Source organism: Juglans regia, chromosome 15 (genome assembly GCF_001411555.2).
Source record: "Juglans regia cultivar Chandler chromosome 15, Walnut 2.0, whole genome shotgun sequence".
NCBI classification, from domain to species: Eukaryota; Viridiplantae; Streptophyta; class Magnoliopsida; order Fagales; family Juglandaceae; genus Juglans; species Juglans regia.
In genome coordinates this window covers 3,751,906-3,778,810 of record NC_049915.1, presented here as the reverse complement: position 1 = coordinate 3,778,810, position 26,905 = coordinate 3,751,906, and the positions used below count along the sequence as shown (strand labels likewise).

General features: G+C 29.5%; 2 protein-coding genes across 4 annotated transcripts; both read right to left on the bottom strand.

Moving 5' to 3' along the window:
- Positions 1–648: 648 nt before the first annotated feature.
- Positions 649–11,061, bottom strand: LOC108990586 (protein DETOXIFICATION 27-like). Of its 2 annotated transcripts, XM_018964590.2 has the most exons (8): positions 10,582–11,061; positions 8,692–9,233; positions 6,784–6,870; positions 6,373–6,429; positions 5,380–5,618; positions 4,948–5,066; positions 1,035–1,121; positions 649–942 (listed from the first exon to the last, which is right to left on the bottom strand). In XM_018964590.2, the coding sequence occupies exons 1-8, from the start codon at positions 10,882–10,884 to the stop codon at positions 862–864; spliced, it is 1,515 nt and encodes a 504-aa protein (XP_018820135.1). In that variant the 5' UTR covers positions 10,885–11,061; the 3' UTR covers positions 649–861. The 2 variants fall into 2 exon arrangements, with proteins under 2 accessions (XP_018820135.1, XP_018820136.1); XM_018964591.2 differs by lacking the exon at positions 1,035–1,121 and having other exon boundaries at positions 10,582–11,003.
- Positions 11,062–19,860: 8,799 nt separating this feature from the next.
- On the bottom strand, positions 19,861–26,387 carry LOC108990581 (protein DETOXIFICATION 27-like). Of its 2 annotated transcripts, XM_018964586.2 has the most exons (8): positions 25,938–26,387; positions 24,341–24,882; positions 22,478–22,564; positions 22,051–22,107; positions 21,071–21,309; positions 20,631–20,749; positions 20,267–20,353; positions 19,861–20,174 (listed from the first exon to the last, which is right to left on the bottom strand). In XM_018964586.2, the coding sequence occupies exons 1-8, from the start codon at positions 26,238–26,240 to the stop codon at positions 20,094–20,096; spliced, it is 1,515 nt and encodes a 504-aa protein (XP_018820131.1). In that variant the 5' UTR covers positions 26,241–26,387; the 3' UTR covers positions 19,861–20,093. The 2 variants fall into 2 exon arrangements, with proteins under 2 accessions (XP_018820131.1, XP_035541575.1); XM_035685682.1 differs by lacking the exon at positions 20,267–20,353 and having other exon boundaries at positions 25,938–26,333.
- Positions 26,388–26,905: the final 518 nt, after the last annotated feature.

Below are 26,905 nucleotides of genomic sequence, written 5' to 3'. Positions count from 1 at the left end.
CCCAATTAATGATTGTATTTAATATTATTGATAGGCTTCAATGATTATCTTCGCTCTAAAAATAATTTACAATGAAATCATCCACATGAAGTGGGAAAGCCTTGAAGATTTGAATCCTCACCATGTTGAAGTACATAACAATAAGAAAACAAAAGTAAATAGACAACAAAATAAACACTTACATGTAACGATGGAATACAAATATTTCTTTTCATGTGGAGTCTACTATAATATATCCTCCGAAACGTTTGTTGCATGTATATATATAGTAATACTACATACAATCGTAAAATGCATAAATGTTGTACAGTCACTTTGAAAAAGAATATGATTTACTATTAAAAAATTAATTTTCTTTTTATATGGGTCCGTATTTATTCTTTTTTTTTTTAAATGATTATACGATACTTGCATACTCACGACTATAACTATCATTTATATATATATATATATATATATATATATCGTGTCAAAGAAACATATGAAAACATATAAAATTCAACCGATCAAGATATCATACGTGTAAACTCGATAAAATTAGTTGTCTATGTAGCATATTACTAGCACGTGTATTGAAAGAGTAATTCAACATACAATCTATACTACTTCTAATGCAACTAATTAAAGCTTTGTAGGTAAGAGATCACATTTAAAGATTTTCACTTTTCAATATAACATGCAAGTGTTGTTCACATCCGTACTCCAAATTAATTAGATGGATGTTTTATATTCAGAAGCTAGGTATAAAACATCCATGAATATATGTCAAAAATAAAAGCAAAACTCGATCGAGGGTTAGGAAAATGTATATATGATGAATAAGAAATGGAACATGCACAAAACCAGCAGCGATTTTGTTAATTAATGTTGAACTTCCTGTTGATCATCCGGTTCCGGTTTAGGGTTTGACCACTTACTTACATGCTTGCTAGCGTCCTTTGCCTGCAAATCAATGTACATATTCAAAACTTCTATATCAAGTGATATATATGCAGAGGATACAAATTATTTAAAGAGAGTTTTTGTAAGCCTACTTGTTTCTTCCAATCACTTCGAATTGTTATGATGGCCAATATTAGAGTTTGAATGGCAGTCCCAAATATCATCCCTCCCCAAATACCCTGTTACACCAACTTGCATATTAATAAGTTTTACAATTCACATTATTTCTGCTTCCTTATTTTTACACGTGTAAATAGGAAAGTAGTTAACTTACTATTATTGTACTTTGACTAATGAGGGTTTAGCAACAGCTTTGTATATAAAGCTCATGTAATTACACTTAATACAATACAATAGAATTTTTCTATCCTGGAAATTAGTTCTCTTAACATGGTATCAGAGAACTAATTGTTGTTTAATTAGTTTTCATTTAATCTCATTTCTGTTAGCAAGATCACCCAATCCTTAAATTGTTGTTTAATTGTTAAAGCTGACAAATGTTTCTTGCAGGACCTAGTCACTTGGAAGATGATTGGGATGGGTGAATTGCATGATGGCCTCTACAAGTTGACTATTTCAAACCAATCTGCTTTACACAGTGGATCTCTTATCCCTACGTCCAATCTAATGTAGCCTTGTGGCATTTTAGATTAGGACATCCATGTTTTTCCAGATTACAACTTTTGAATAAACACATTCCTCATTTGTCTTCTAAGTTTGATTCATGTACCACTTGTCCTATTGCTAAACAAAAACGTTTGCCTTTTCCAATTAGCAATAATAAATGTGCTGCTCCTTTTGATTTAGTGCATTGTGATATATGGGGTCCAATGTCAATTCCCACAAAAGAAGGATTTAGGTATTTTCTTTCCATAGTAGATGATTTTTCTCGAGCTACTTGGACTTACCTAATGAAATCTAAATCTAAAACTGGTTTCCTTTTGCAGTCTTTCTTTATTCATATAGAAACTCAGTTTTCTACTAAAATCAAAGTCCTCAGGTCTGATAATGGACCTGAATTTTCTCTAAAATCCTTCTTTGCTTCTAAAGGGGTCCTTCATCAATTGAGTTGTGTTGCTACTCCACAACAAAATTCTGTTGTGGAGCGTAAATACCAACATATTCTCAATGTGGCAAGATCCCTCCTCTTTCATTCTAAAATTCCTATCTGTTATTGGGGAGACAGTGTGCTTACTGCTGTCTATCTCATTAATAGAACACCAAGTCCTCTTCTTTCCAATAAAAGTTCTTTTGAACTTTTATATCATAAAGTTCCTTCTTACTCACATCTTAGAGTGTTTGGATGCTTGTGTTTTGGCTCCACACTTTCTCATAATCGATCCAAGTTCTCTCCAAGAGCTATAAGGTCTGTTTTTCTAGGTTATCTCTTTGGTGTTAAGGGTTATAAATTGTTGAACCTAGAGACTCAGATTTGCTACATTTCTAGGGATGTAGTATTTCATGAAGATGTGTTTCCTTTTGAAACTTCTTCCTCAACACCATTTCAAACTCAAGATTGTTCTATTCCACTTTCTGCTCCAAATTCTGATATTCACCTTCCACCTTCAATTTCTTTTTCAGATACCAACTCTGGTATTCCAATCACTTCCCCACCTACTTAGTTTGATCCTCCTCGAAGATCAACTCGAGATAGACATCCTCCTTCCTATCTTCAGTTCTACCATTGTCAGCAGGCTACTTTGCAATCTTCTCCTTCCCCTCATCAACAAGCTGCTGGGTCCTCTTCTCAGACTACTTCTCATCCTCTCAGTAAGTTCTTGACTTATGACAGATTATCTCCTTCTCATAAGCATTTTGTTCTTGCCACTTCCACTCTATTTGAGCCTAAGACTTTTTCTCAAGCTATATCTTACCCTGAGTGGAGACTTGCCATGCAATCTGAAATATCAGCATTAGAAGAGAATAATACTTGGGACTTAGTTCCTTTACCTGCTGGAAAACACCCTGTTGGTTGTAAATGGGTGTATAAATTGAAACTTAACTCAGATGGCAATGTTGAGAGATGTAAGGCTTGATTGGTAGCTAAAGGTTACACTCAATTGGAAGGTTTTGATTACCATGAGACCTTCAATCCAGTGGCTAAACTTACCACAATTAGGCTTTTTCTGTCCATTGCTGCTGTCAAGAAATGGAATATTATTCAAATGGATGTGAATAATGCTTTCTTGAATGGTGACCTCCATGAGGAGGTTTATATGTCTTTGCCACCTGGTTTTGACAGCAAGGGGGAGTCTAATATGGTTTGTAAACTTAAAAAGTCTTTATATGGCTTAAACAAGCCTCAAGACAATGGTTTGCCAAGTTTTCCTCAACTTTGATAGCTGCTGGTTTTACTCAATCAAAATCAGACTATTCTCTTTTCTCTAAGATTGAAGGTAACTCAGTCATCATGCTTTTAGTCTATGTTGATGATATCTTAATAGCTAGCAATGATGTTGCTTCTATGAATTTTTTAAAAGGATGTCTGAATAATCATTTCAAGTTGAAAGACTTAGGCCCTTTAAAGTATTTTTTGGGCTTAGAGGCTACTAGATCTTCTAAAGGAATTCATTTGTGCCAAAGGAAATATTCTTTAGAAATTATTGAGAATTCTGGCCTGCTTGGTTGTAAACCAGCAAATTCTCCAATGGAACAAAATCTGGTTCTTAATTCCAATGATGGTGATGAATTGGAAGACCCTTCTCAATACAAAAGACTAATTGGGAGATTGATCTATTTGACTATTACAAGGCCAGATATTACTTTTTCTGTGCAAAAGTTAAGTCAATTCATGCATAAGCCTCGAAAGCCACATATGACAGCAGCTCACAGAGTAGTCCAATATATCAAAAACACAATTGGTTTAGGTCTTTTTTTTCTGCTTCTTCCACTGATTTTCAACTTAAGATATATACAGACTCTGATTGGGCAGCATGCCCTGACACAAGGAGGTCTGTTACTGGTTATACTGTGTTTTTCGGGAACAATTTGATCAGCTGGAAATCAAAGAAGCAGCACACAATTTCCAGATCTTCAGCAGAATCAGAATATAGGGCAATGGCAGCAGTTGTGTGTGAAGTGATTTGGTTGAAAAATTTTTTGACAGATTTTGGTATCAAGCACTCTCAAGCTGCTCTCATATATTGTGATAGTCAAGCTGCAATTCATATCTCATCTAATCCAGTTTATCATGAACGGACCAAACATATTGAATTGGATTGCCACCTTGTGAGGGAGAAGCTACAAGATGGGATTATCAAACTGTTTCATGTAAGGTCTGCTAATCAAATAGCAGATATTCTAACTAAAGCTCTCGGATTGTATCAATTTAATCATCTCATTGGCAAGATGGGACTAGTTGATATATATAGTCCATCTTGAGGGGGAGTAATAAGTTTTACAATTCACATTATTTCTGCTTCCTTATTTTTACACGTGTAAATAGGAAAGTAGTTAACTTACTATTATTGTACTTTGACTAATGAGGGTTTAGCAACAGCTTTGTATATAAAGCTCATGTAATTACACTTAATACAATACAATAGAATTTTTCTATCCTGGAAATTAGTTCTCTTAACACATATATAAGCATTAAACATATTCTGACAACTTGCTCAAATGGAAAAGGAAAATGTCCACATTTTTATAAGCTTGTGGAAGATAGATAGCATTTGTGTTTCTTTTCCCCTCCAATCAGTCAGTGTTTGCACTTATTTTTTCCTTCTTTTGATACAAGAAAAGTAAATATTTGCGACGGATTATTTGCAACGATAACGACTATTTACAACAAAAAAAATTCATTTTGACAAGAAATAATCATTTTATTTGAAAATAACTAGTCACAAATAAGTAATTTTCTTGTAGTGATATATATATTCACAATAGTAAAGATGTCGATTGAATTGGTCGATGATTATCATCATCATGACAAATTTTTAACAAATACTTGTCTAAATGTATGCAGATTTCCTGTTCGAAGGACCAAGATGTGGTAGTTAAACATACCATGACACCAAAGTCGAAGACCCATCCCATTAGAAATCCAAGAGGAAGTCCAATAATGTAGTAGCATCCAAGATTTATATATGCAACAAATGCTTGCCATCCCGATCCAACAGCCACCCCTGTCAATAGTGAAAGAAATATTATGATTTCTCATATTACAAATATAATAACTTACATCTTCCTGTTAACTTAAACTTTTGGAATAAATAAGAGGTCTTTAATTTGAACCCTAACTGATCTTCACTCGGCCACTTCAATCAAAATATTTTATATATTGGGTCTACTTATTAAGGGAGAGTCTGGCCTATACATGATGGGTAGGGATTTTAAGATACATTTTGAATGTAATAACCTACATCTTTTCAAAATATGTCATATCTCTAAGATATCTCCAAGTAAGTTAGGACTAAGGGGTTAGTAAAAGAAACTCACCTGATAAAACCGGTTGAACACTGTTAAGTAGAATTGTGATCCCTAAGAGATATGACATCTTATCAACTGCTTGGAGGACTTCAGCACTAGAAGTGAATATGTATGCGACTTTGTCATGGAGTATCAAGATTAGTATGCAGAAAAAGAGTCCAATTGCAGCAGAATAGGAGACAGCCACGATAGTTGCAAATCTTGCTGCTTTGCCATTACCGGCTCCCAGTTCATTAGCCACCCTTACTCTGCCAATTACAAGACAAACATTAAGCTTTGCAATATATGTAGTTCCACTTAATATGATCCTATAATGAATCAACAATAACGACTACTTCTACCAATTTCCATGCACAAGTATAAAAGTTTTTGCAAAGGCCATGGGCGCTACCGGAGATCGATGCCGCCTTTTTAATACAAAATGCAAGGATATGAGAGGCTCGCAACTGGATAAAACGTATGAATCAAGACGCGCGTTGAGAGGAAGTAATTAAGGTTTTGATACATGAAGTGAATGCTATAATATACATTTTTTCTTGTCGGGTCAACGATATATGAACAAATAAAGTTTTATATCCTAAATTCATCATATATATGGTGAAATTATTATTTTTTCACCACTCAAAAGAAAAACTTAGTTCTGAAAAATACAAACAACAAATAAGGAAAAAACACAAAAATAGTTGATGATTATTCATTAATTAATAATGCATGTTATTATTGTTTAACAATCGGCTCTTGGTGTATGTATACTTTGACAATATTCATGCATGTTAGATTTTCTTGTTTAATATAACTTTCTTAAACGCCAGAAAAAACTACTCTCATATTGCCATCAGCTATATGCATAGAGATCGTCCTTTACTTTTCCGCCTAACTGGACCATATATCATAGATCACCATTGTTATTAATGTTACCATGTATGCAATCTTTTGAGTTTTGAGTTTACTATAGCATTTGAGTACAAGTGATCAGAAGGGGTGGAAAATGGCCGTACGTACCCAGCACCAGCAAAGAAACCCAAATGGATCATCATCTCCCACCCATTGATGTTTGTGCTGCGTGCAAAGAGAATTAAGAATTAACAGAAAAAATTATACACAGTATCATGCATGAATAAAGAGAGAGATGTTATTCTTCATCCTTTTATCATCATGATCTTTCTTTATCGACATGCTTTCAGCATCTCTTAATGCATGCATGCAACATCAAATTATTAGATCATGACTTTTTGTTCCTTTTCATTCATTCATCAATTATTTGATCATGTCATATCAAGAAAGAATGGAATGATGATGATAAAAATAATGATGAATCTACAGCGTGATCATGATGCCATAACAAGAAACGATGAAAGACTTGACGTTTACGAATCTATACAAAACAAGATATATAGTGGGTAAATCTCATACCAGATTGACAAGGCATCCACAGCAATAGTGGCATTCTTCAAGTACCCAGTCATCAAGACCACTATTGTGTAGTACCAGCTCTCCAAACTGTATATGATATCACCAGGCAAAAGACAGACAACCCGAGTATCACCGGATGTAGTCAAACAACTGAATTTTGAAGATGTATATGTTCTAAGAAAGAGACAAAAGATAAACTTGTAAGTAGTCTTATTGCACAAACATCTCATCTTCATCATCTCCTGGTTATTCTTTTCTTGGTCTAATAGATTAGAGTAATCTTGTTTACAAAATTAACTAAGAAATTACGAGACAAAGCTTTCATTCAAAATGGGTTAGAAATTTTTCCCAACCCAATTTACTACATATTACCATCCATCATGACTTAAAGGATAGATATCAATTTAATCAATAATTGTAATGAATTTCCTCCGATCGACTTAGTTAGGAGAAAATCTTTAATTATAAGAAAATCATTTGGTTACACAGATTAAATCATGAGATAAGATTAGGTATTTTATTGAAAGTTAGAATAAAATATTGTTATAATATTATTCTTTAATATTATTTTTATTTTAAAATTTTAAAAAATTAAATTATTTATTATATTTTATGAAAGAGTCCAAATTTAGTTTAATTGTAAAATCAATAGTTATATAAGATTTTCATTGATTTTCAAAAATTGTCTAAAATTTTCGCTTTTAATATATCCCTGGATTTTAAGAAATTTGCATTTGTTTTAGTATCTCCATCAAAATAAGGCACCTGGCAATATCTCTATCGCCATTTCAGCCGCCCATTAAAATAATAGAAAAACTAGTTTTTAACAAATCCAAAAAAATAAACAAATAATTACTTGAATAAAAATATCAAAAGAAAAATATAAGAACCGAATATATTTAAAAAAATGGAAATTAAGAAATAAAAAAAAAATTGACAAATAAAAATTAGAAATTGTGTTTCTTAGTATATATTGAAGTGCTAAAAATTAAAATTTATAAATTCCTAATGTTGTAAGTTCAAACTTTATGATTTTCTAATGTTATTTACGTTTTTAACCTTAATCTAGGTTTTTTATAAAATATTTGGTTCTTAGTTTTCTTTTTCTTTCTCTTTTATTATTTAGGTTTTTTAAGTTGTTGGGTTTTTAATAATTTTGTAGTTTAGAAATTATTCTCGTCTCTACTTTCTAAATTGGGCAGCTAATGAGGCGATGGAGATACCACGTTGAACAGAGGTACTACTCAAGTCTTTTATTTTTTTCATTTTTTGTCAAAATGAAACGTCGAAAAGTAAAATTCCGGAAAATCATTTAAAACTATATACGAAAATCCCAATACCGGTTCTGCAACGAGAATGGTTAAATTTATATATATATATATATATATATATAAAAAAAAAAGTCTTATAAAAATAAATTTATATAGAGACATTAATTTGTAAATTTAATTTTATAATAATTTTGGAGTCAAAATATTTTTATTTTGAAAAGAGAAATTTTATAGTCATAGAGATTTTAAAATTTTATAAAATTAACTCACAAATTAATGTGACTTTATATTATACGTTAAATCTACTAAGAACTGCTATGACTACTGAAAGGTGATCCCGAGAGTTCTCACTGATAAGTGCAAAATGAACTTTTTATTTTGTGTATTTTTTAAGTATTTTTTAAATCACTTTAAACATTTAAAAAAATAACAAACTCATTAAAAAAATATATATTTTCTTAATTATTAAGTAAAATAAATATCAAATCGGTAGAAACTCGCGCGTGACAATTTATCGGTGGCTTTAGCATTTTCTTAAATCTACTATACCAAGTTAAGTTTTGTTAATTTATAAATTTATTTTTATAAAATTTATTTCCGAGCGTAACATATAAGAAAAGGAGACTTTGTACGGTACCAGAGCATAACTCCAGAAGCCACGGAGAGTTTGATGAATTCCCAGAGACCCGAAAAGGCTTGCACAGAGAATCCTGTCCAACTTAGAGGGCATCCACCGCACGTAACATATCCATACAACGCCAGAACAGAAACCCACCAAGAGATGTCCAAAGCAACAACCGCACCCACAATTCCAAAATCCAACACATAAATGAAGAGCCAAGTTGTCAACAGATTAACCAGTAAAGCCGCAAAAGAAACCCAAGCAATCACAAACGGCTTGAGTTGTGACTGCAAGAACCTCTGCATTGGAAACATGAACACAAGCCCTAGCTGCAGCGGTATCAGCCCAAGAGCCACCACACCAGCCTCCTCCGCCACCTCGTCCGACTGTCCCAAGAGTTTCAAAATGGGAGCGGCAAAAATGTAAATGGGCAAGAGCAAAATGGAAGAGAGGAAGAGCACAATCCATGATCTTTGCAGGTATAGGCCTAGCATATGGTACCTCTTCGCCCCAAAAGCCTGACCACACAGTGTCTCCAATGCGCTCGCCATCCCTAACTAAATTTCAAACTTTTAGAGCAGAGAAAAATGGTTGTTTATTCTAAATTTTATCATTTTCAATTAATAAATATATTAAGTCATGTGTCACTGTATTTCAATTTATATCATTACACTTCAGAAAGAGAGATATCTTCTTAGTGTATCTTTGAGATCACCGTGGATAATATAATTATTAACTTAAGAGCCTATATATATAGTTGTATTATTAACTTAAGAGCCTATATATAGTTGTAGAGTTTATTGCTTAATTATTTACTATTTAATAACTATATATCTAAAATATTTTTAAATATGTTACATTTGTTTAAGAGCATTCATATTGGGTTCCCTATAAAATTTCCTATAATTTAGCTAAAAAGTACATTTCTTAAAATTTTTTCCTAAATTTTACTCATCTTTCAAAAACCTTCTACATCACATTCCCTATCAATTCCCTATTTTATTAAAATAATATTTCTCTATTCTTTTTTTATTAATTTTTTCTCTCACTTTCATTTATAAATTTAACTACTCAATATATTTTTTTATGTTTTGAATTATTACTCTAGTGAAGATTTTAAATAAAAATTTAAATTATTTTTAATATTTTTAAAATTATTATTTTTTTATATTTTCGTAGCTATTTAAATTATATTTAAAAATATTATTTAAAATTACAATAAATATGAGTATGAAAGAAAATGTAAATGATTGGGAGAAGAATTAATGTAATTGAAATGAATAAAATATTGATAAAAGTGATTTAGGGAATGAATAGTAGTTTCTCAAATATAGGGAACCACTATTCATTCCCTAAATCTTTTCTTTAAAATAGGGATCCGGATGTAGGGAGGATTTTAGAGTATTCCCTAAAATATTCCTCAAATTATAGGGAAAAAATAGTTTTAGGGAAGCCAATGGGAATGTTCTAAAATAAATAAATAAAACTATTTAAAAGTTATAGTGCCGTACATGTGATAAGATTAAAGGGTAAATTTATAATTATCTAAAAATTATGTATATTTTCATCCGCTAATAGTATTTCTTAAAAATTAGAATTACGCATTTATCTAAAAATTTTGTTTGAGAAAAAACAATTTAATATATAACACTTAGTGAAAAATTATTAATAAAATATTAAATAATAGTAAATAGTAATAAAAATATTGAAAAATATGTAAAAAATAATAATAAGATATTAAATATTAATAGTGATATTTCTGAAACACAACCTAAATCTTTTCATCCCAATCAAACTTAATGACGTTGATATATACATATATTAAATACTCTGTGTGTATATGACTTGGGAATCGGGATGAAAAAAATTTAGAGATGCAAAGAGACAGACAGAGAAGTGAATTACCAAGAATCCAAAACTGAAGCCAAGGATAACGCTGAGGCCTATGGAAAGGGCAGCGAGCTCAACTTCGCCGAGGTGACCGGCAAAGGCTTGAGTGATGACGTTCATGGAGAAGTTTACGACGCGGCTGAAGATGGCAGGGCCAGCAATATACCAAAGCTTCTTTGATTCAATCCATATCCTTGGCCCAATCCCAAGGTCTTTGGCTTCTCCATCATCTTCAGCTTTATGATCATTTGTCGACGATTCCGGTAAGAGTGGATCGCCAAGATACTTATCATCTTCCCCGGTGATACTGCTTCCCATCCCAGCAAACTAGCCTTTTCCTATTTAACTCAAGAACATAGACAAATATAAAAAGGCTAGTTTTCACAAGAGAGAGCAAACGAAGACAACAACTGGGTAAAACGAAGACAACGAAGACAGCAACTGGGTAAAACGAAGACAGCAACTGGGTGGGACCTAGGAGGTAGACTACACTGTGGAGCACTGAAAAAAAGCCTGTATTCCTTTTATAGCGAGTAAAGTAAGGATAATGATGGTTATAAAAAAAATAATAATAATAAGGATAATCTCTTAATATTTTTTTATTAATTTATAATATATTTAAAATTGTATTTTTTTATTATTTTTTTAAATATTTTTTTAACATTCTTAATTATTAAAAAATTAAAAAATATACAACTTCATTAATAATCATTCTCTTAATTATTAAATAAAAAAAATTAAAATAAATAATAAATAGGTAATAAGTAGTAGTACGCTCAATATTATATGTAAAATAATAAGAAATGATACATGTGTTTGCAATTTTTTTTATTATTTTATTTATATTATTTATTTTATTAAGTTTTTTTAAAATTTAAATATTACGATTTTTAATATATCAATAATTAATATATAAAAAATAATTTTTTAAATATAATTAATATTTTCTTAAAATAATTTATCTAATCATTATTATTCAAATATTAAAATTCATGTAATTTTTACAAATTTTAAAATAAAATATTAAAATTTATACAATTTTCTAATATTTTTAGTTTAATTTTTGTCTCTTATTTTTTACATCTCAATTAAACAATTTAACTCAAAAAAAAAAACTCAATTAAACAATTTAACTCAAATCATTTTATTGACTTCTATAAAACTAAACGAGCCCTTATCCTGAAATGGAAAATGCTACATACCCCGCTGGGGACTCCCGTTGGGCTTGTAGTATTTTTTTTATTTATTTTATTTAATTTTTTTATTTATATAAATATTTTTAATAATTTTAAATATTTTAAAAAATAAAATAAAAATTATAATATTATTAAAAAATATTTTTTTAATCACGAAATAAAATAAAAAATAATATTTATTCTACTTCGTGATTAAGGAAGTATTTTTTAATATTTTTTTTCTTATTTTCTGGTTAAAGAAATGTTTTTTAATGATATTTTAAATTTATTTTATTTTTTAAAATTGTTTAAAAGTGTAAAAAAACTAATATAAAAAATAAATTAAAAAAATACACATAAAAAAGTACATGTTAAGCCCAACGGAAACCCCAACGGAGCTGTAACATGTCCATTTTAAATATTTAAAAAAATCATAATATTATTAAAAAATACTTTCTTAATCATAAAGTAAAATATAAAATTATAAAAAATATTTTTTATTTTACTTCGTAGTTAAGAAAATATTTTTTAATATATATTTTTTTATTTTTCAATTAAAAAAATTTTTTTAATAATATTTTAAATTTATTTTATTTTTTTAAAATATTAAAAAATTTATAAAAAAAAATTATTTAAATAAAACATATTAAATAATACTACAACCCCCAGCGGCTGGGGCATCACCCGAAATGAAATATATGTTTGGGAATGAATGATGAATCTTTTTTTTTTTTTTTTTTGAAATAATGAATGATGAATCTGTACTTTGCAAAGTCTTATCTAGCGACGTATGCCGGTGCTGCCAAGATTATATAATCCTTCGACCTGTAGTGATTGCGTCAGGAGATTAAGGTTGGTTGTTGAATTAAATTGAGATGAATATAATTTTTTATGAATAATAATGAATTGAGATAGTATAATAAATTTTATAAATTTATCAAAAATAAATTTATATATATTTATAAGAAGTTAAAAAAAATTATAGAATCTCTTATATAAATAGGTGTTTGAGTTAAAAACATTGTGGGTCTCATATGTAAAGAAATTTTGAATTGAGTGATATTTAATTTGAAAGTTGAGTATTTAAATATTAGATTCATTTAAAATTATACTGAATTGAATTGATCTCAATCTCTTTCAAATTCCAAATAGGCGCTAAATGGAACGATATAATACAAATTTTAGAGACTTTTCGTTTGTTTTCAAAAAATATATTATCTCATTTTATTTCATTTTATCATAATAATTTTTTTAACTTTTAATATAAAATAAAATAAATAATTTAATTTTTTTAAATTAAAAAATAAAAATAATATTAAAAAATATATTATAATAATATTATATTTAATTTTTTAATTTTAATTTTAATTTATCTCATTTTATCTTACCTCATCTATAAAAATAAAAGTAACTAAATAGTTTGAAATTTGAATTGGACGCATGTGCTCGCGATAAGACAATATTGGACATTATTGTCTTATCGCGAGCACATGCGAGATGACTTGCGATGAACTGAGATGAGTTGAGATGGATTGTGAATAGTAATGAGATGAGTTGTGAATAGTAGTGAGATTTGTAAGTTAAAGTTGCTGAATAATAATGAATAGTAGTGAGATGAGTTGAGATGAGTTGAGATGAACTGAGATGACTTGCGAATCCAAACAAGCCCTAAATCATGCTGGTTGCAACTGCCAACTTGGTCGCAATGAATTAGGTTTCGACTCTTTGACTCTGACAGCTAAGCTTGTTGGTTACGTAACATTAAATTTTTTCATTTTATTTTATATAATTATTATAAATTTTTTAAATTTTTATATAAAATATAATATTTAATTTAATTTTTTTTAATTTTAAAATAAAAATTATATTAAAAAATTATATTATAATATTATTTTATTTAATTTTAACAAAATAACTCATTTTATCTTGTCCGTAAATCAAAATAATCAATTATCTATTCAGTTGAGGTGACATAAGTACGTCATTTTGAGGTGAACATAAATAAAAAGTGTGTTGTTTTTAGATCTATCTGTTCATACGAGTCTGGCCGTGAAAATTATTTTTAAAAAATATTCTAATTCTTAAAAAATTTAATAAAAATACATCTATATATTAATATAATTTCATATCATATATTATATTTATTTTATAATTTTATAATTTAATATATCATATTAAATTACGTCAATTTATAAATTTATAAATTTATTTTTATTTATAATTTTATTATAATTAAAGTATTTTTCTTTTTTAAAATTTTATATTAATTGTCTATCTCTCCGTCAAAATAATCTCAATCATCAAAACATCTTTATTTTTGAATTTTTATAATAAACAGATATAAAAAGTAAATTTCACAAAATTCATAGTCCCTCTCACAAGAATGTTCAAACCTCAATAAAAGATCAGTCAGAAAAACATCACACTCGGGTCTCAGGGCAGTATATTTTTGTGTGGAGTCGGAGCCAAGAGTGGAGATCATGTGGTGGTGAATGCAGAAGTTTCGTGCGGGAGTGAACAACATGTTCTGCGGCGAAGGATCGATCGATGCAATGTTGTATGAAGACAACGACAAATGGTTCTGCGCAATTTTGGGGAATAGTAATAATATTCTATATATTTAGTGATGTACAATAATCGTACCCTTCTTTTAAAAAAAAAAAAGAAAACCAAGAAAAATTAGGTGAGATCTACGATAAAATTGATGTTATATTTATTCACTTTTCTCAAATAATGTGGAGCTTGTATACTTTATAATTATGAAAAAAAATGATACTTGGCCCATGAGTTTTCTCACTCAAAGTTACCACTCGAGTATTTTATTTTATATTTTATTTGTTCTTAATAGTTACGAAAATGACTCTTAGTGAAGTGGTGTATTTTTTTATTTTTAAAAAATGTTTAAGAAATGTTTGAAATAAATAAATAACACAATTTTCACTAATTGTAAGTTTTAGCAGGCAAATTCATGTTAATAAGTAGCAACACCTAACTTCAAATATCATTTCCCATCTACAAAACACTTGCATTTGAAAGATAATTAATTATATTCAAACTAAAAATAAATCTAATATAAAACTAATTTAAATTATAATTAAGCAAACTAGTTCTTGCCAAAAGCTACTAAAGTTGAGTTTTGAGGTTAGACTTTGGCTGAGCTTGGACGACTTCCTCAAAGCTACTTGCTATAAGCTCGAGTTCTCCCTTAATTTTATGGAAAATATTGATATTATTGAAAGAGAATGATGGTACAAGTTTAGTGTATACAATCACACAATTCCTTTAAAAAAAATTAAAACCCACTAAAAGAAAACTCATTTTTCTATAATGGATTCCACTTTTTGAAATAGCCAAAGGTTTAAGAAAAATGATGTTTGCATGGAGGAAAATACAAAATGATACACAAAGATGAACAATGTTGATGTTGTTTAAGCACTGTTCATTAATAATAACTGTAAATGACGTGTTTCGTACCACCAATCGTACAGATAATTTGCAACAGTGAAGAGATAGCGTTGATCACCTTAAGTAAACTCCAATACTTAAGTCAATAACAATATAAGAATAAGTGTATATGAAAATTAAAATGAAGATATTTGTTACCTCTAGCAAGTTATTTATAAAAAGATGTGGTGTGATAGTAACTAACTCTGATCTCCAATTCTGTGTATTTATTCTTCATAATTCTTTATTAACTAGAGAATATACTTCCAATTTTATAAAAAAAATTTATTCAAGATAATTGTATCTAACTCTAAGCCTTATCTCTAACTATTTTGAATTATTTGTCACATAGTTGTGGTTACAAGTCCCCATAAGTGGGGCTTTTAACCCTAAGCATCGAGCTAGCCTTCCTTAACTTTAATGATGAGCTTAGTCTATGTTTGGCAAGTTAGAGTACCTCAGATACTCTCACTATTATTTTTTATTTTATTATTACTTTTTATCTACTTTTCTACTATTCATTACTTTTTACTTATTTTTTATTATTATTTAATATTTTTTTATTATTTTTTTATTATTTCTTTACTACTATTTACAAACATTCTCAACACTTCTTCCGTGCGTGCAGCAGTACTCAAATTCCAATGCAAATGATTCTTTGTGTGAACGATAAAGTCAAGATGTGAATAAGAGGCAAAGTTGTGGTTGAGGGGAACGAATGACCACGTTGAAACTGTAAGATAGCGTATTCCGATTGTTTGCTATTGGAAAAAGTTAGTGATTAAATAATAGTGTAAGATAGCGTATTCTTTGTGTGAACGATTGTTTGCTAAAAGTCACCGATAATAGGTTCCAATGAATTCTCTCGATATTTTTTATTTTTTTATTTAGTGATTAAATAATTATATTTTAATAGTATTATATTTTTAGTTTTTTTTTAATGTCTAGGGATATTAAAAAATGCATAAAAAAAAAGAAAAAAAATTATTTAGCGTTCTAGAGAGAATTTGTCGAGCTTCACCCTCTCGGTCGGTGTAGCATGACTCGTTTGCTATTATTGAAATTTGGATCATTATAAAAGATGAATCATAATGACTCATCATTTCTATATCACAAATCATACTTAGTTTTATACATTTTTATATTTTTTTCTTAATAAATATATGGTATTGGGATGATAAGTAGAATAATTCAATTAGTTTAGTAAAAAAAAAAATTAAACATGTGTAGTCATGTGTAGTACATAAGATTGTGTAGCAAAATCCTTAATACAAATCTTAAATACACAAATTTCGTATCAGGTTTTTTTTTTTTTTTTTTAAATTGAGTCCCATAAATTATGGGTTATATTTGAAGTTCTAATTAATTAACAGTTCATGGTTTTGTTACGAATGATATTGACACCAATGTTCTTAAATAATGTCGGGCCTTGTATTGGGCTCCTTGGCATTGTGGTGGGCCTACTAATACGTTAAGAATTCATTCAAGGTCGACTTATGCTTTATGAACTTGGACTGAGCTTGCTGCTCACTTTACAATTGTCACCTGTCTCTTTTTTCCTATTAAAATTTGAAGAGAAGTAATATACCTACAACAACACTTTTACAATATCTAAATTATATGCTGACCTGGCAAAGTAGTGGCTTAGCAAAAAATTTAATTAGAAAACTCAACTCAGGAGAAAATAGATTGAAATATCATAGCCTAAAATCACTTTTGTTTAGCTTGGAATAAGATTTATGGTTTTTTTAATGATTTGGTATTTTACAAATCATAATCCTATTAAATTTGGGTACTGCTACTCAACTTCCTTAAGTGTACACCTGAAGTGTACCGTTAGTGCATTTGATATTTTTTAAAATGTTAAAAGAATTTAAATGACTTATTTAAACTTTTAAAAAAAAAAATCAAATGCACTAGCAGTAACTTTGAACAACTACACTTGAAAAGGCTACATAGCATTTTTTCAACAAATTTTAATATTACATGAGAAATTTCACGATGACCACATTATACTAAATATTTACTTAATACAAGTTATTGGTGATACCACTCATGAAAAGGTTGCATCACATGGTAATTGCATCTCTTCATAAAGCGTGCCAATACTACTATAAACAGATCGAGAGGGTTCCTAACCCACCATATGAACCAACATGAACCATGACATCTAAACAGAGTTTGTGCACTCCATCTATGAGGGCTTATATAGATATATAGGTTAGAATATTCATTTCAGAATCCAGGTGAGTCTCTCTACTCGTGATAATTTACGATATATTTATCCAATTTATGCATTTTTGTTGCACACCCAGTTCACACCCTGTTCACTTTTTTTTTACAACATGAAGATTGTGTTGGGAGAAATCAACGACCACCGATTTGGAATAAACAACTCAATCACTAAACAACGGCAAAATTATTCTCCCACTTTGTGTGAACCAGTTAGGAAGTAATTAAATAGACCAAAATATAAACAAAAACACACAAAGAGACAAGCAATTTTTACCTGGTGTTGAAGGAAAAATTATGGGACCGTAGTCTACCCAAATCTCCACTATCAACAAATAATGAGTCTACAACTGTTCTCTCTAGATAGAACTAGAGGCATTAATCAACAATAATCTCAAGTATCACTTTCTTGGCAACCAAACAATACGATTAGGAAAGACCTCACCAAAAATCTGTAACTGTTCACGGCTCTCTACACCAAAAGTACTACTCCAAATCCGATCTCCGCCGTTCAGATTGTATAGCCTTGAGTTGTAAACGTGCCTACAAAATTTCAGCTCAATCACACCATAGAAGCCTCCAATCAAAGCGTATGAATGAAATTAGACGAGCTCCTTTGTTTTAGTTTGTGTCTTTTCCTCTCCAATATCACCCCCACGTTTTTCACTTGTTCTCTATACTAGTAACAGAAATACTTAGGTTTAAAACCTAATTAAACTGGGCCTAAATCCTCTCCCAATGTGGCCTTAATGATCCCACATGGGCCATCCTCCATATATAAGGGAATACAACACAACAAATCTCCCCCTTCCCGACTTTGTGGGAGGATTCACCATCTTGACGATTGAGCAACAAGTTTCAAGCTTCTTTCTTGTTATAGCCTTCGTTAACATATCAAAACCATTATCAATATACCATCTAGAATAATAAATAGTAACTAATTTATTGGGCCATCCAGATTAACAATATACCATCTAGATTTATAGGGAAAAAAATTTATAAAATAATAAATATTTTACTATTAATAGTTCAAAAATATATAATCAAATGCGAAAGTTTTTCTTCATATGCAAAATCAATCTTTAAAAGATGTGATTTTGCATATGAAGATACATAAACCACTACCAATGCTCTAAAATTAAACATGTGACTCAGAAGTTGAAATATATAGAAGTATTTTGGTTTTGGATTACAAAACCAAAGCTTAGAAGATTGATTTGTTACGTTAAATTATAAATATCTTTTTGTCATAAAATAAATCAATATTTGTTATTTTAAAAAAGAAAAATAATATTTACAGTCATAGAATGTGTAAATAATATGCACTGCTTTTGAAAAAAATTGAGTGAACATCTACATGAAAAAGTTAATTCTTTAATAGTACTGGCTGCTCTTTTTCTAAAGGAATGTGTTACATTTGCCCAATTAATGACTGTATTTAATATTATTGATAGGCTTCAATGATTATCTTCGCTCTAAAAATAATTTACAATGAAATCATCCACATGAAGTGGGAAAGCCTTGAAGATTTGAATCCTCCCCATGTTGAAGTACATAACAAGAAGAAAACAAAAGTAAATAGACAACAAAATAAACACTTATGTATAACGATGGAAAACAAACTTAATTACTTGTGGTCAGGCCAAGAAAGTCTAAATAATATATCCTCCGAAAGGTTTGTTGCATGCGATCTTTCTATTAATATTTATATATATATATATATAATAATGTTACATAAAGTCATGAAATGCGTAAGCATTGTATAATTCTTTTAAAAAAGAGTGAAATTTACTATTAAAAAATTAATTTTCTTTTCTTGTAGATTCGTATTATTGATAGGCTTCAATGATTATCTTTGCTCTAAAAGTAATTTACAATGAAATCATCCACATGAAGTGGGAAGCCTTGAAGATTTGAATCCTCGCCATGTTGAAGTACATAACAATAAGAAAACAAAAGTAAATAGACAACAAAATAAACACTTATATGTAACGATGGAATACAAATATTTCTTTTCATGTGGGGTCTACTATAATATATCCTCCGAAACGTTTGTTGCATGTATATATATAGTAATACTACATACAATCGTAAAATGCACAAGTGTTATATAGTCACTTTAAAAAAGAATATGATTTACTATTAAAAAATTAATTTTCTTTTTATATGGGTCCGTATTTATTCATTTTTTTAAAAATGATTATACGATACTTGCATACTCACGACTATAACTATCATTTATATATATATATATATCGTGTCAAAGAAACATACGAAAACATATAAAATTCAAAGGATCAAGATATCGTACGTGTAAACTCGATAAAATTAGTTGTCTATGTAGCATATTACTAGCACGTGTATTGAAAGAGTAATTCAACATACAATCTATATATACTACTTCTAATGCAACTAATTAAAGCTTTGTAGCTAAGAGATCACATTTAAAGATTTTCACTTTTCAATATAACATGCAAGTGTTGTCCACATCCGTACTCTAAATTAATTAGATGGATGTTTTATATTCAGAAGCTGGGTATAAAACATCCAAGCTGGGTATAAAACATCCATGAATATATGTCAAAAATAAAAGCGAAACTCGATCGAGGGTTAGAAAAATGTATATATGATGAATAAGAAATGGAACATGCACAAAACCAGTAGCGATTTTGTTAATTAATGTTGAACTTCCTGTTGATCATCCGGTTCCGGTTTAGGGTTTGACCACTTACTTACATGCTTGCTAGCGTCCTTTGCCTGCAAATCAATGTACAGATTCAAAACTTCTATATCAAGTGATATATATGCAGAGGATACAAATTATTTAAAGAGAGTTTTTGTAAGCCTACTTGTTTCTTCCAATCGCTTCGAATTGTTATAATGGCCAATATTAGAGTTTGAATGGCAGTCCCAAATATCATCCCTCCCCAAATACCCTGTTACACCAACTTGCATATATAAGCATTAAACATATAAGCTTGTGGATGATCAGATAGATAGCATTTGTGTTTCTTTTTCCCCTCCAATCAATCTATGTTTGCACTTGTTTTTTTCCTTCTTTCACAATAGTAAAGATGTCGATTGATTAATTGCCTGATTGGTCGATGATGATGATGATCATCATGATAAATTTTTAACAAATACTAGTCTAAATGCATGTATGCAGATCTAGTTTCTGTTTTCGAAGGACCAAGATGTGGTAGTTAAACATACCATGACACCAAAGTCGAAGACCCATCCCATTAGAAATCCAAGAGGAAGTCCAATAACGTAGTAGCACCCAAGATTTATATATGCAACAAATGCTTGCCATCCCGATCCAACAGCCACCCCTATCAATAGTGAAAGAAAATATTATGATTTTGCATATTACAAATATAATAACTTACATCTTCTCATTAGCTTAAACATTTGGAATAAATAAGAGGTCTTTAATTTGACCCTAACGGATCTTCACTCGTCCACTTCCATCAAAATATTATATTTTATGTATTGAGCCCACTTATTAAGGGGGAGTCTGATCTATACATGATGGGCCGGGATTGTAAGATACATTATGAATGTAATAACCTACATCTTTTCAAAATATGTCATATCTCTAAAATATCTCCAACTAAGTTAGGATTAAGGGGTAATTAGTAAAAGAAACTCACCTGATAAAACCGGTTGAACACTGTTAAGTAGAATTGTGATCCCTAAGAGATATGACATCTTATCAACTGCTTGGAGGACTTCAGCACTAGAAGTGAATATGTATGCGACTTTGTCATGGAGTATCAAGATTAGTATGCAGAAAAAGAGTCCAATTGCAGCAGAATAGGAGACTGCCACTATAGTTGCAAATCTTGCTGCTTTGCCATTACCGGCTCCCAGTTCATTAGCCACCCTTACTCTGCCAATTACAAGACAAACATTAAGCTTTGCGATATATGTAGTTCCACTTAATATGATCCTATATATAATTAATCAACAATAACGAGTACTTCTACCAATTTCCATGAACAAGTATAAAAGTTTTTGCAAAGGCCATGGGTGCTACCGGAGATCGATGCCGCCTTTAATAAAAAACGCAAGGATATGATCAGATGCTCACAACTGGATAAAAACGTATGAATCAAGATGTTGAGAGGAAGTAATTAAGGTTTTGATACATGAAGTGATCAATGCTATAATATTCATTTTTTCTTGTCAAGTCAACGATATATGTACAAATACAGTTTTATATCCTAAATTCATCATATGGTGAATTATTTTTTTTTTCACCACTCAAAAGAAAAACTTAATATAGTTCTGAAAAATACAAACAACAAATTGTGAAAAAACACAAAATTAGTTGATGATTATTCATTAATTAATAATGCCAGCTCATAATTAGCTCATAAGATCAGCTTAAGAGTTCACATGACAATCGGCTCTTGGTATATGTATACTTTGACAATATTCATGCATGTTAGGTTTTATTGTTTAATATAACTTTCTTAAACGCCAGAAAAAAACTACTCTCATATTGCCTGCATCTATATGCATAGACCGTACCATCGTTATTAATGTTACCATCGTTATTAGTGCAATCTTTTGAGTTTACTATAGCATTTGAGTACAAGTGATCAGAAGGGGTGGAAAATGGCCGTACCCAGCACCAGCAAAGAAACCCAAATGGATCATCATCTCCCACCCATTGATGTTTGTGCTGCGTGCAAAGAGAATTAAGAATTAACAGAAAAAATTATACAAAAATTATACAGAGTATCATGAATAAAGATAGATCAGATGTTATTCTTCATCCTTTTCTCATCCATGCATGATCTTTCTTTATCGACATGCCTTCAGCATCTGATCTTAATGCATGCATGCAACATCAAATGATTAGATCATGACTTTTTGTTACTTTTCACTCATTTGTCAATTATTTGATCATGTCATATGAATGGAAAGGTGATGTTAAAAATAATGATGAATTTACAGCTTCGTGATCATGATGTCATAACAAGAAAAGATGAAAGACTTTACGTTTACGAATCTATACAAAACAAGATAGTGGGTAAATGAAAATCTCATACCAGATTGACAAGGCATCCACAGCAATGGTGGCATTCTTCAAGTGCCCAGTCATCAAGACCACTATTGTGTAGTACCAGCTCTCCAAGCTGTATATATATATATATATCACCAGGCAAAAGACAGACAATCCGAGGTCCATCAGATGTAATAAAACAACTGAGTTTTGCAGATATATATGTTCTAAGAAAGAGACCAAAAATGAACTTTTAATTGTAAGTAGTCTTATTGCACAAACATCTCATCTTCATCATCTCCTGGTTATTGTTTTCTTGGTCTAATAGAAACGAGACAAAACTTTCATTCAAAATGGGTTAGAAATTTTTCCCAACCTAATTTACTACATAACATCCATCATAACTTAAAGGATACATATCAATTTAATCAATAATTGTAATGAATTTCCTCCGACTTAGTTAGGAGAAAATCTTTATTTATAAGATAATGTTGATCACAATCATTGAGTTTAAGTTTAATTGTAAAATCAATAGCTATATAAGATTTTCATTGATTTTCAATAGATTTCTAAAATTTTCGCTTCTACTACAATATATCCCTGAATTTTAAGAAATTTGCATATGTTTAATTTAGGCTTCGTTCAGTTTTATAAAATTTTTTATCTCATCTCATTTAATAATTATAATTTTTTTAAATTTTCATATAAAATAAAATAAACAATTTAAATTTTTATAAATCTTAAAATAAAAATAATATTAAAAATATATATTCAAATAATATTTTATTTAATCTTTAATTTTTATCTCAATTAATATAAACCGGCTTTACTATCTCCATCAATCTCCCATCAAGTTTTATAATAAAAAAATCGTCACAGGGCCCATTAAGATAATGGCACCTGGCATCTCTATCGCCATTTCGGACTTTCAGTCGCCCATTAAAATAATAGAAAAACTAGTTTTTAACAAATCCAAAAAAATAAACAAATAATTACATTGAATAAAAATATCAAAGGGAAAACATAAGAACCCAATATATTTAAAAAAAATGGAACTTAAGAAATTTAAAAAAAAAAATTGACAAATAAAAATTAGAAATTGTGTTTCTTAGTATTGAAGTGCTAAAAAGTAAAATAAAATTCCTAATGTTGTAAGTTCAAACCTTATGATTTTCTAATTTTATTTACGTTTTTAATTTTAATCTAGGTTTTTTATTAAATATTTGGTTCTTAGTTTTCTTTTTCTTTTTCTTTTAATATTTAGGTTTTTTAAGTTGTCGGGTTTTTAATAATTTTGTAGTTTAGAAATTATTCTCGTATCTACCTTCTAAATTGGGCAGTTAATGAGGCGATAGAGATACCACGTTGAACAGAGGAACTAAAGTCTTTTTTTTTTTGGCAAAATGAAACGTCGAAAAGTAAAATTCCGGAAAATCATTTCGAAAATCCCAATACCGGTTCTGCAACGAGAATGGTTAAATTTAAAAAAAACAAAAAAGTCTTATAAAAATAAATAAATATATTAAGAGACATTAATTTATAAATTTAATTTTATAATAATTTTTAGAGTCAAAGCATTTTTATTTTAAAAAAAATATATTATAGTCACAAAGAGATTTTATATGATACCAACGGCTAAGACCACATTTTTATATATAAGGGCTTTTTTATTTTGTGTGTTTTTTTAAAATATTTTTTAAATCACTTTAAATATTTAAAAAAAAATTCACAAATTTACTAAAAAAATATTTCTAAAAAAAGAATATATCAAATCGGTAGAAACTATGGTGACGATTTATCGGTGGCCTAAGTATTTTCTTAAATCTACTATAGACGTACAGTCATGTTAAATATTTATAAAATTTATTTTCGAGCGTAACATAAAAGAAGAGGAGACTTTGTACGGTACCAGAGCATAACTCCAGAAGCCACGGAGAGTTTGATGAATTCCCAGAGACTCGAAAAGGCTTGCACTGAGAATCCTGTCCAACTTAGAGGGCATCCACCGCACGTAACATATCCATACAACGCCAGAACAGAAACCCACCAAGAGATGTCCAAAGCAACAACCGCACCCACAATTCCAAAATCCAACACATAAATGAAGAGCCAAGTTGTCAACAGATTAACCAGTAAAGCCGCAAAAGAAACCCAAGCAATCACAAACGGCTTGAGTTGTGACTGCAAGAACCTCTGCATTGGAAACATGAACGCAAGCCCTAGCTGCAGCGGTATCAGCCCCAGAGCCACCACACCAGCCTCCTCTGCCACCTCGTCCGACTGTCCCAAGAGTTTCAAAATCGGACCGGCAAAAATGTATATGGGCAAGAGCAAAATGGAAGTGAGGAAGAGCACAATCCATGATCTTTGCAGGTATATGCCTAGCATATGGTACCTCTTTGCCCCAAAAGCCTGACCACACAGTGTCTCCAATGCGCTCGCCATCCCTAACTAAATTTCAAACTTTTAGAGCAGAGAAAATTGGTTGTTTATTCTAAATTTTATCATTTTCAATTAATAAATATCTTAAGTCATGTGTCACTGTATTTCAATAAGAATTATATCATTACACTTCAGAAAGAGAGATATCTTCTTAGTGTATGTTTGAGATCACCGTGGATAATATAATTATTAATTTAGAATTTTGCTATGTACTAGTAAATTTACGTACCATTCTGTATATTAATATCATTACCTTCATATTCTAAATTTAAATTAGTACTGTTTTTAATAAAATCTATTTTTTGACCAATCTTTTTAAATAAATGCACGTATTAGTGTACAGAATCACTTATAATTAAATTTTTCTATTAACTTAAGGCCATATATATAGTTTTAAAGTTTATTACTTAATTATTTATTGTTTAGTAATCATATATCTAAAATATTTTTAAATATGTTACATTTATTTAAAATAAAAAAAGCTATTTAAAAATTATAGTGCCGGACATGTGATAAGATTAGAGGGTAAATTTGTAATTATCTAAAAATTATGTATATTTTGATCAACTGATAGTATTTTTTAAAATTAGAATTACGATTCGCATTTATCTAAAAATCATGTTTGAAAAAAAATAATTTAATATATAACAATCAAACAATCTATTTTTATCATTAAAGAATTTTTAAGGCAATTTAAAAGTTCACTTTTAAAACCATTTAAATACTTTTTAAGACCCATATAATGTAATATCAAACATGCCTTTAATCTTAAAGTTACGTTTGAATAATAAGGTGATCTTAGATGAGTAGTAAAAAATTATTAATAAAATATTAATTAGTAATAAAAATATTAAATATATATATATAAAATATTAATAAAATATTAAATATTAATAGATTGATATTTCTTAAACACAACCTAAATCTTTTCATACCAATCATACTTAATGACGTTGATAGATATATTACTTAAAATGTATTTTGTGTGCCTGTGTATATATAACTTGGGAATCGGGATGAAAAAAATTTAGAGATGCAAAGAGACAGACAGAGAAGTGAATTACCAAGAATCCAAAACTGAAGCCAAGGATAACGCTGAGGCCTATGGAAAGGGCAGCGAGCTCAACTTCGCCGAGGTGACCGGCAAAGGCTTGAGTGATGACGTTCATGGAGAAGTTTACGACGCGGCTGAAGATGGCAGGGCCAGCAATATACCAAAGCTTCTTTGATTCAATCCATATGCTTGGCCCAATCCCAAGGTCTTTGGCTTCTCCATCATCTTCAGCTTCATGATCATTTGTCGACGATTCCGGTAAGAGTGTGTCGCCAAGATACTTATCATCTTCCCCGGTGATACTGCTTCCCATCCCAGCAAAATAGCCTTTCCCTATTTAGCTCAAGAACATAGACAAATAAAAAAAGGCTAGTTTTCATGATTTGCAAATTAGTAGTGCTTGCATGGAAGAGAGAGCAAATGAAGACAACAACTGGGTGGGACCTAGGAGGTAGACTACAGTGTGAAGCACTCATGAAGAAGCTTGTATTCCTTTTATAGTCAGTAAAGTAAGGACAATGATGGTTATAAAAAACAATAATAATAATAAGGATAATCTCTTAATATATTTTTATTAATTTATAATATATTTAAAATTGTATTTTTTATTATATTTTTAAATATTTTTTTAACATTCTTAATCATTAAAAAAATATACATCTTTATTAATAGCCATTCCCTTAACCATTAAATAAAAAAAAATTAAAAAAATAAAATAAGTAATAAATAAATGATAAGAAATAGTATGCTCATTATTATCTATAAAATAATAAGAAGTGATACATGTGTTTACAATTTTTTTTATTTTTTTATTTAAATTATTTATTTTTTTATTTTTTTTTTTTTAAATATTATGAATTTTAATATATCAATAATTAACATATAAAAAATAATTTTTTTAAGTATATTTAATATTTTCTTAAAATAATTTATGTAATCATTATTATCTAAATATAAAAATTCATGCAACTTTTACAA

Excerpts from the sequence above, each read along its gene's own strand:
- LOC108990586 (XM_018964590.2), bottom strand. The coding sequence starts at position 10,884 with ATGGGAAGCAGTATCACCGGGGAAGATGATAAGTATCTTGGCGATCCA. Across the intron at positions 5,067-5,379 it reads TGTTCAACCGGTTTTATCAG|GGGTGGCTGTTGGATCGGGA; the intron begins GTGAGTTTCTTT and ends CACTATTGACAG. Across the intron at positions 943-1,034 it reads GAAGTGATTGGAAGAAACAA|GCAAAGGACGCTAGCAAGCA; the intron begins GTAGGCTTACAA and ends ATTGATTTGCAG.
- LOC108990581 (XM_018964586.2), bottom strand. The coding sequence starts at position 26,240 with ATGGGAAGCAGTATCACCGGGGAAGATGATAAGTATCTTGGCGACACA. Across the intron at positions 22,565-24,340 it reads GCTTCTGGAGTTATGCTCTG|CTTGGAGAGCTGGTACTACA; the intron begins GTACCGTACAAA and ends ATATATATACAG. Across the intron at positions 20,175-20,266 it reads GAAGCGATTGGAAGAAACAA|GCAAAGGACGCTAGCAAGCA; the intron begins GTAGGCTTACAA and ends ATTGATTTGCAG.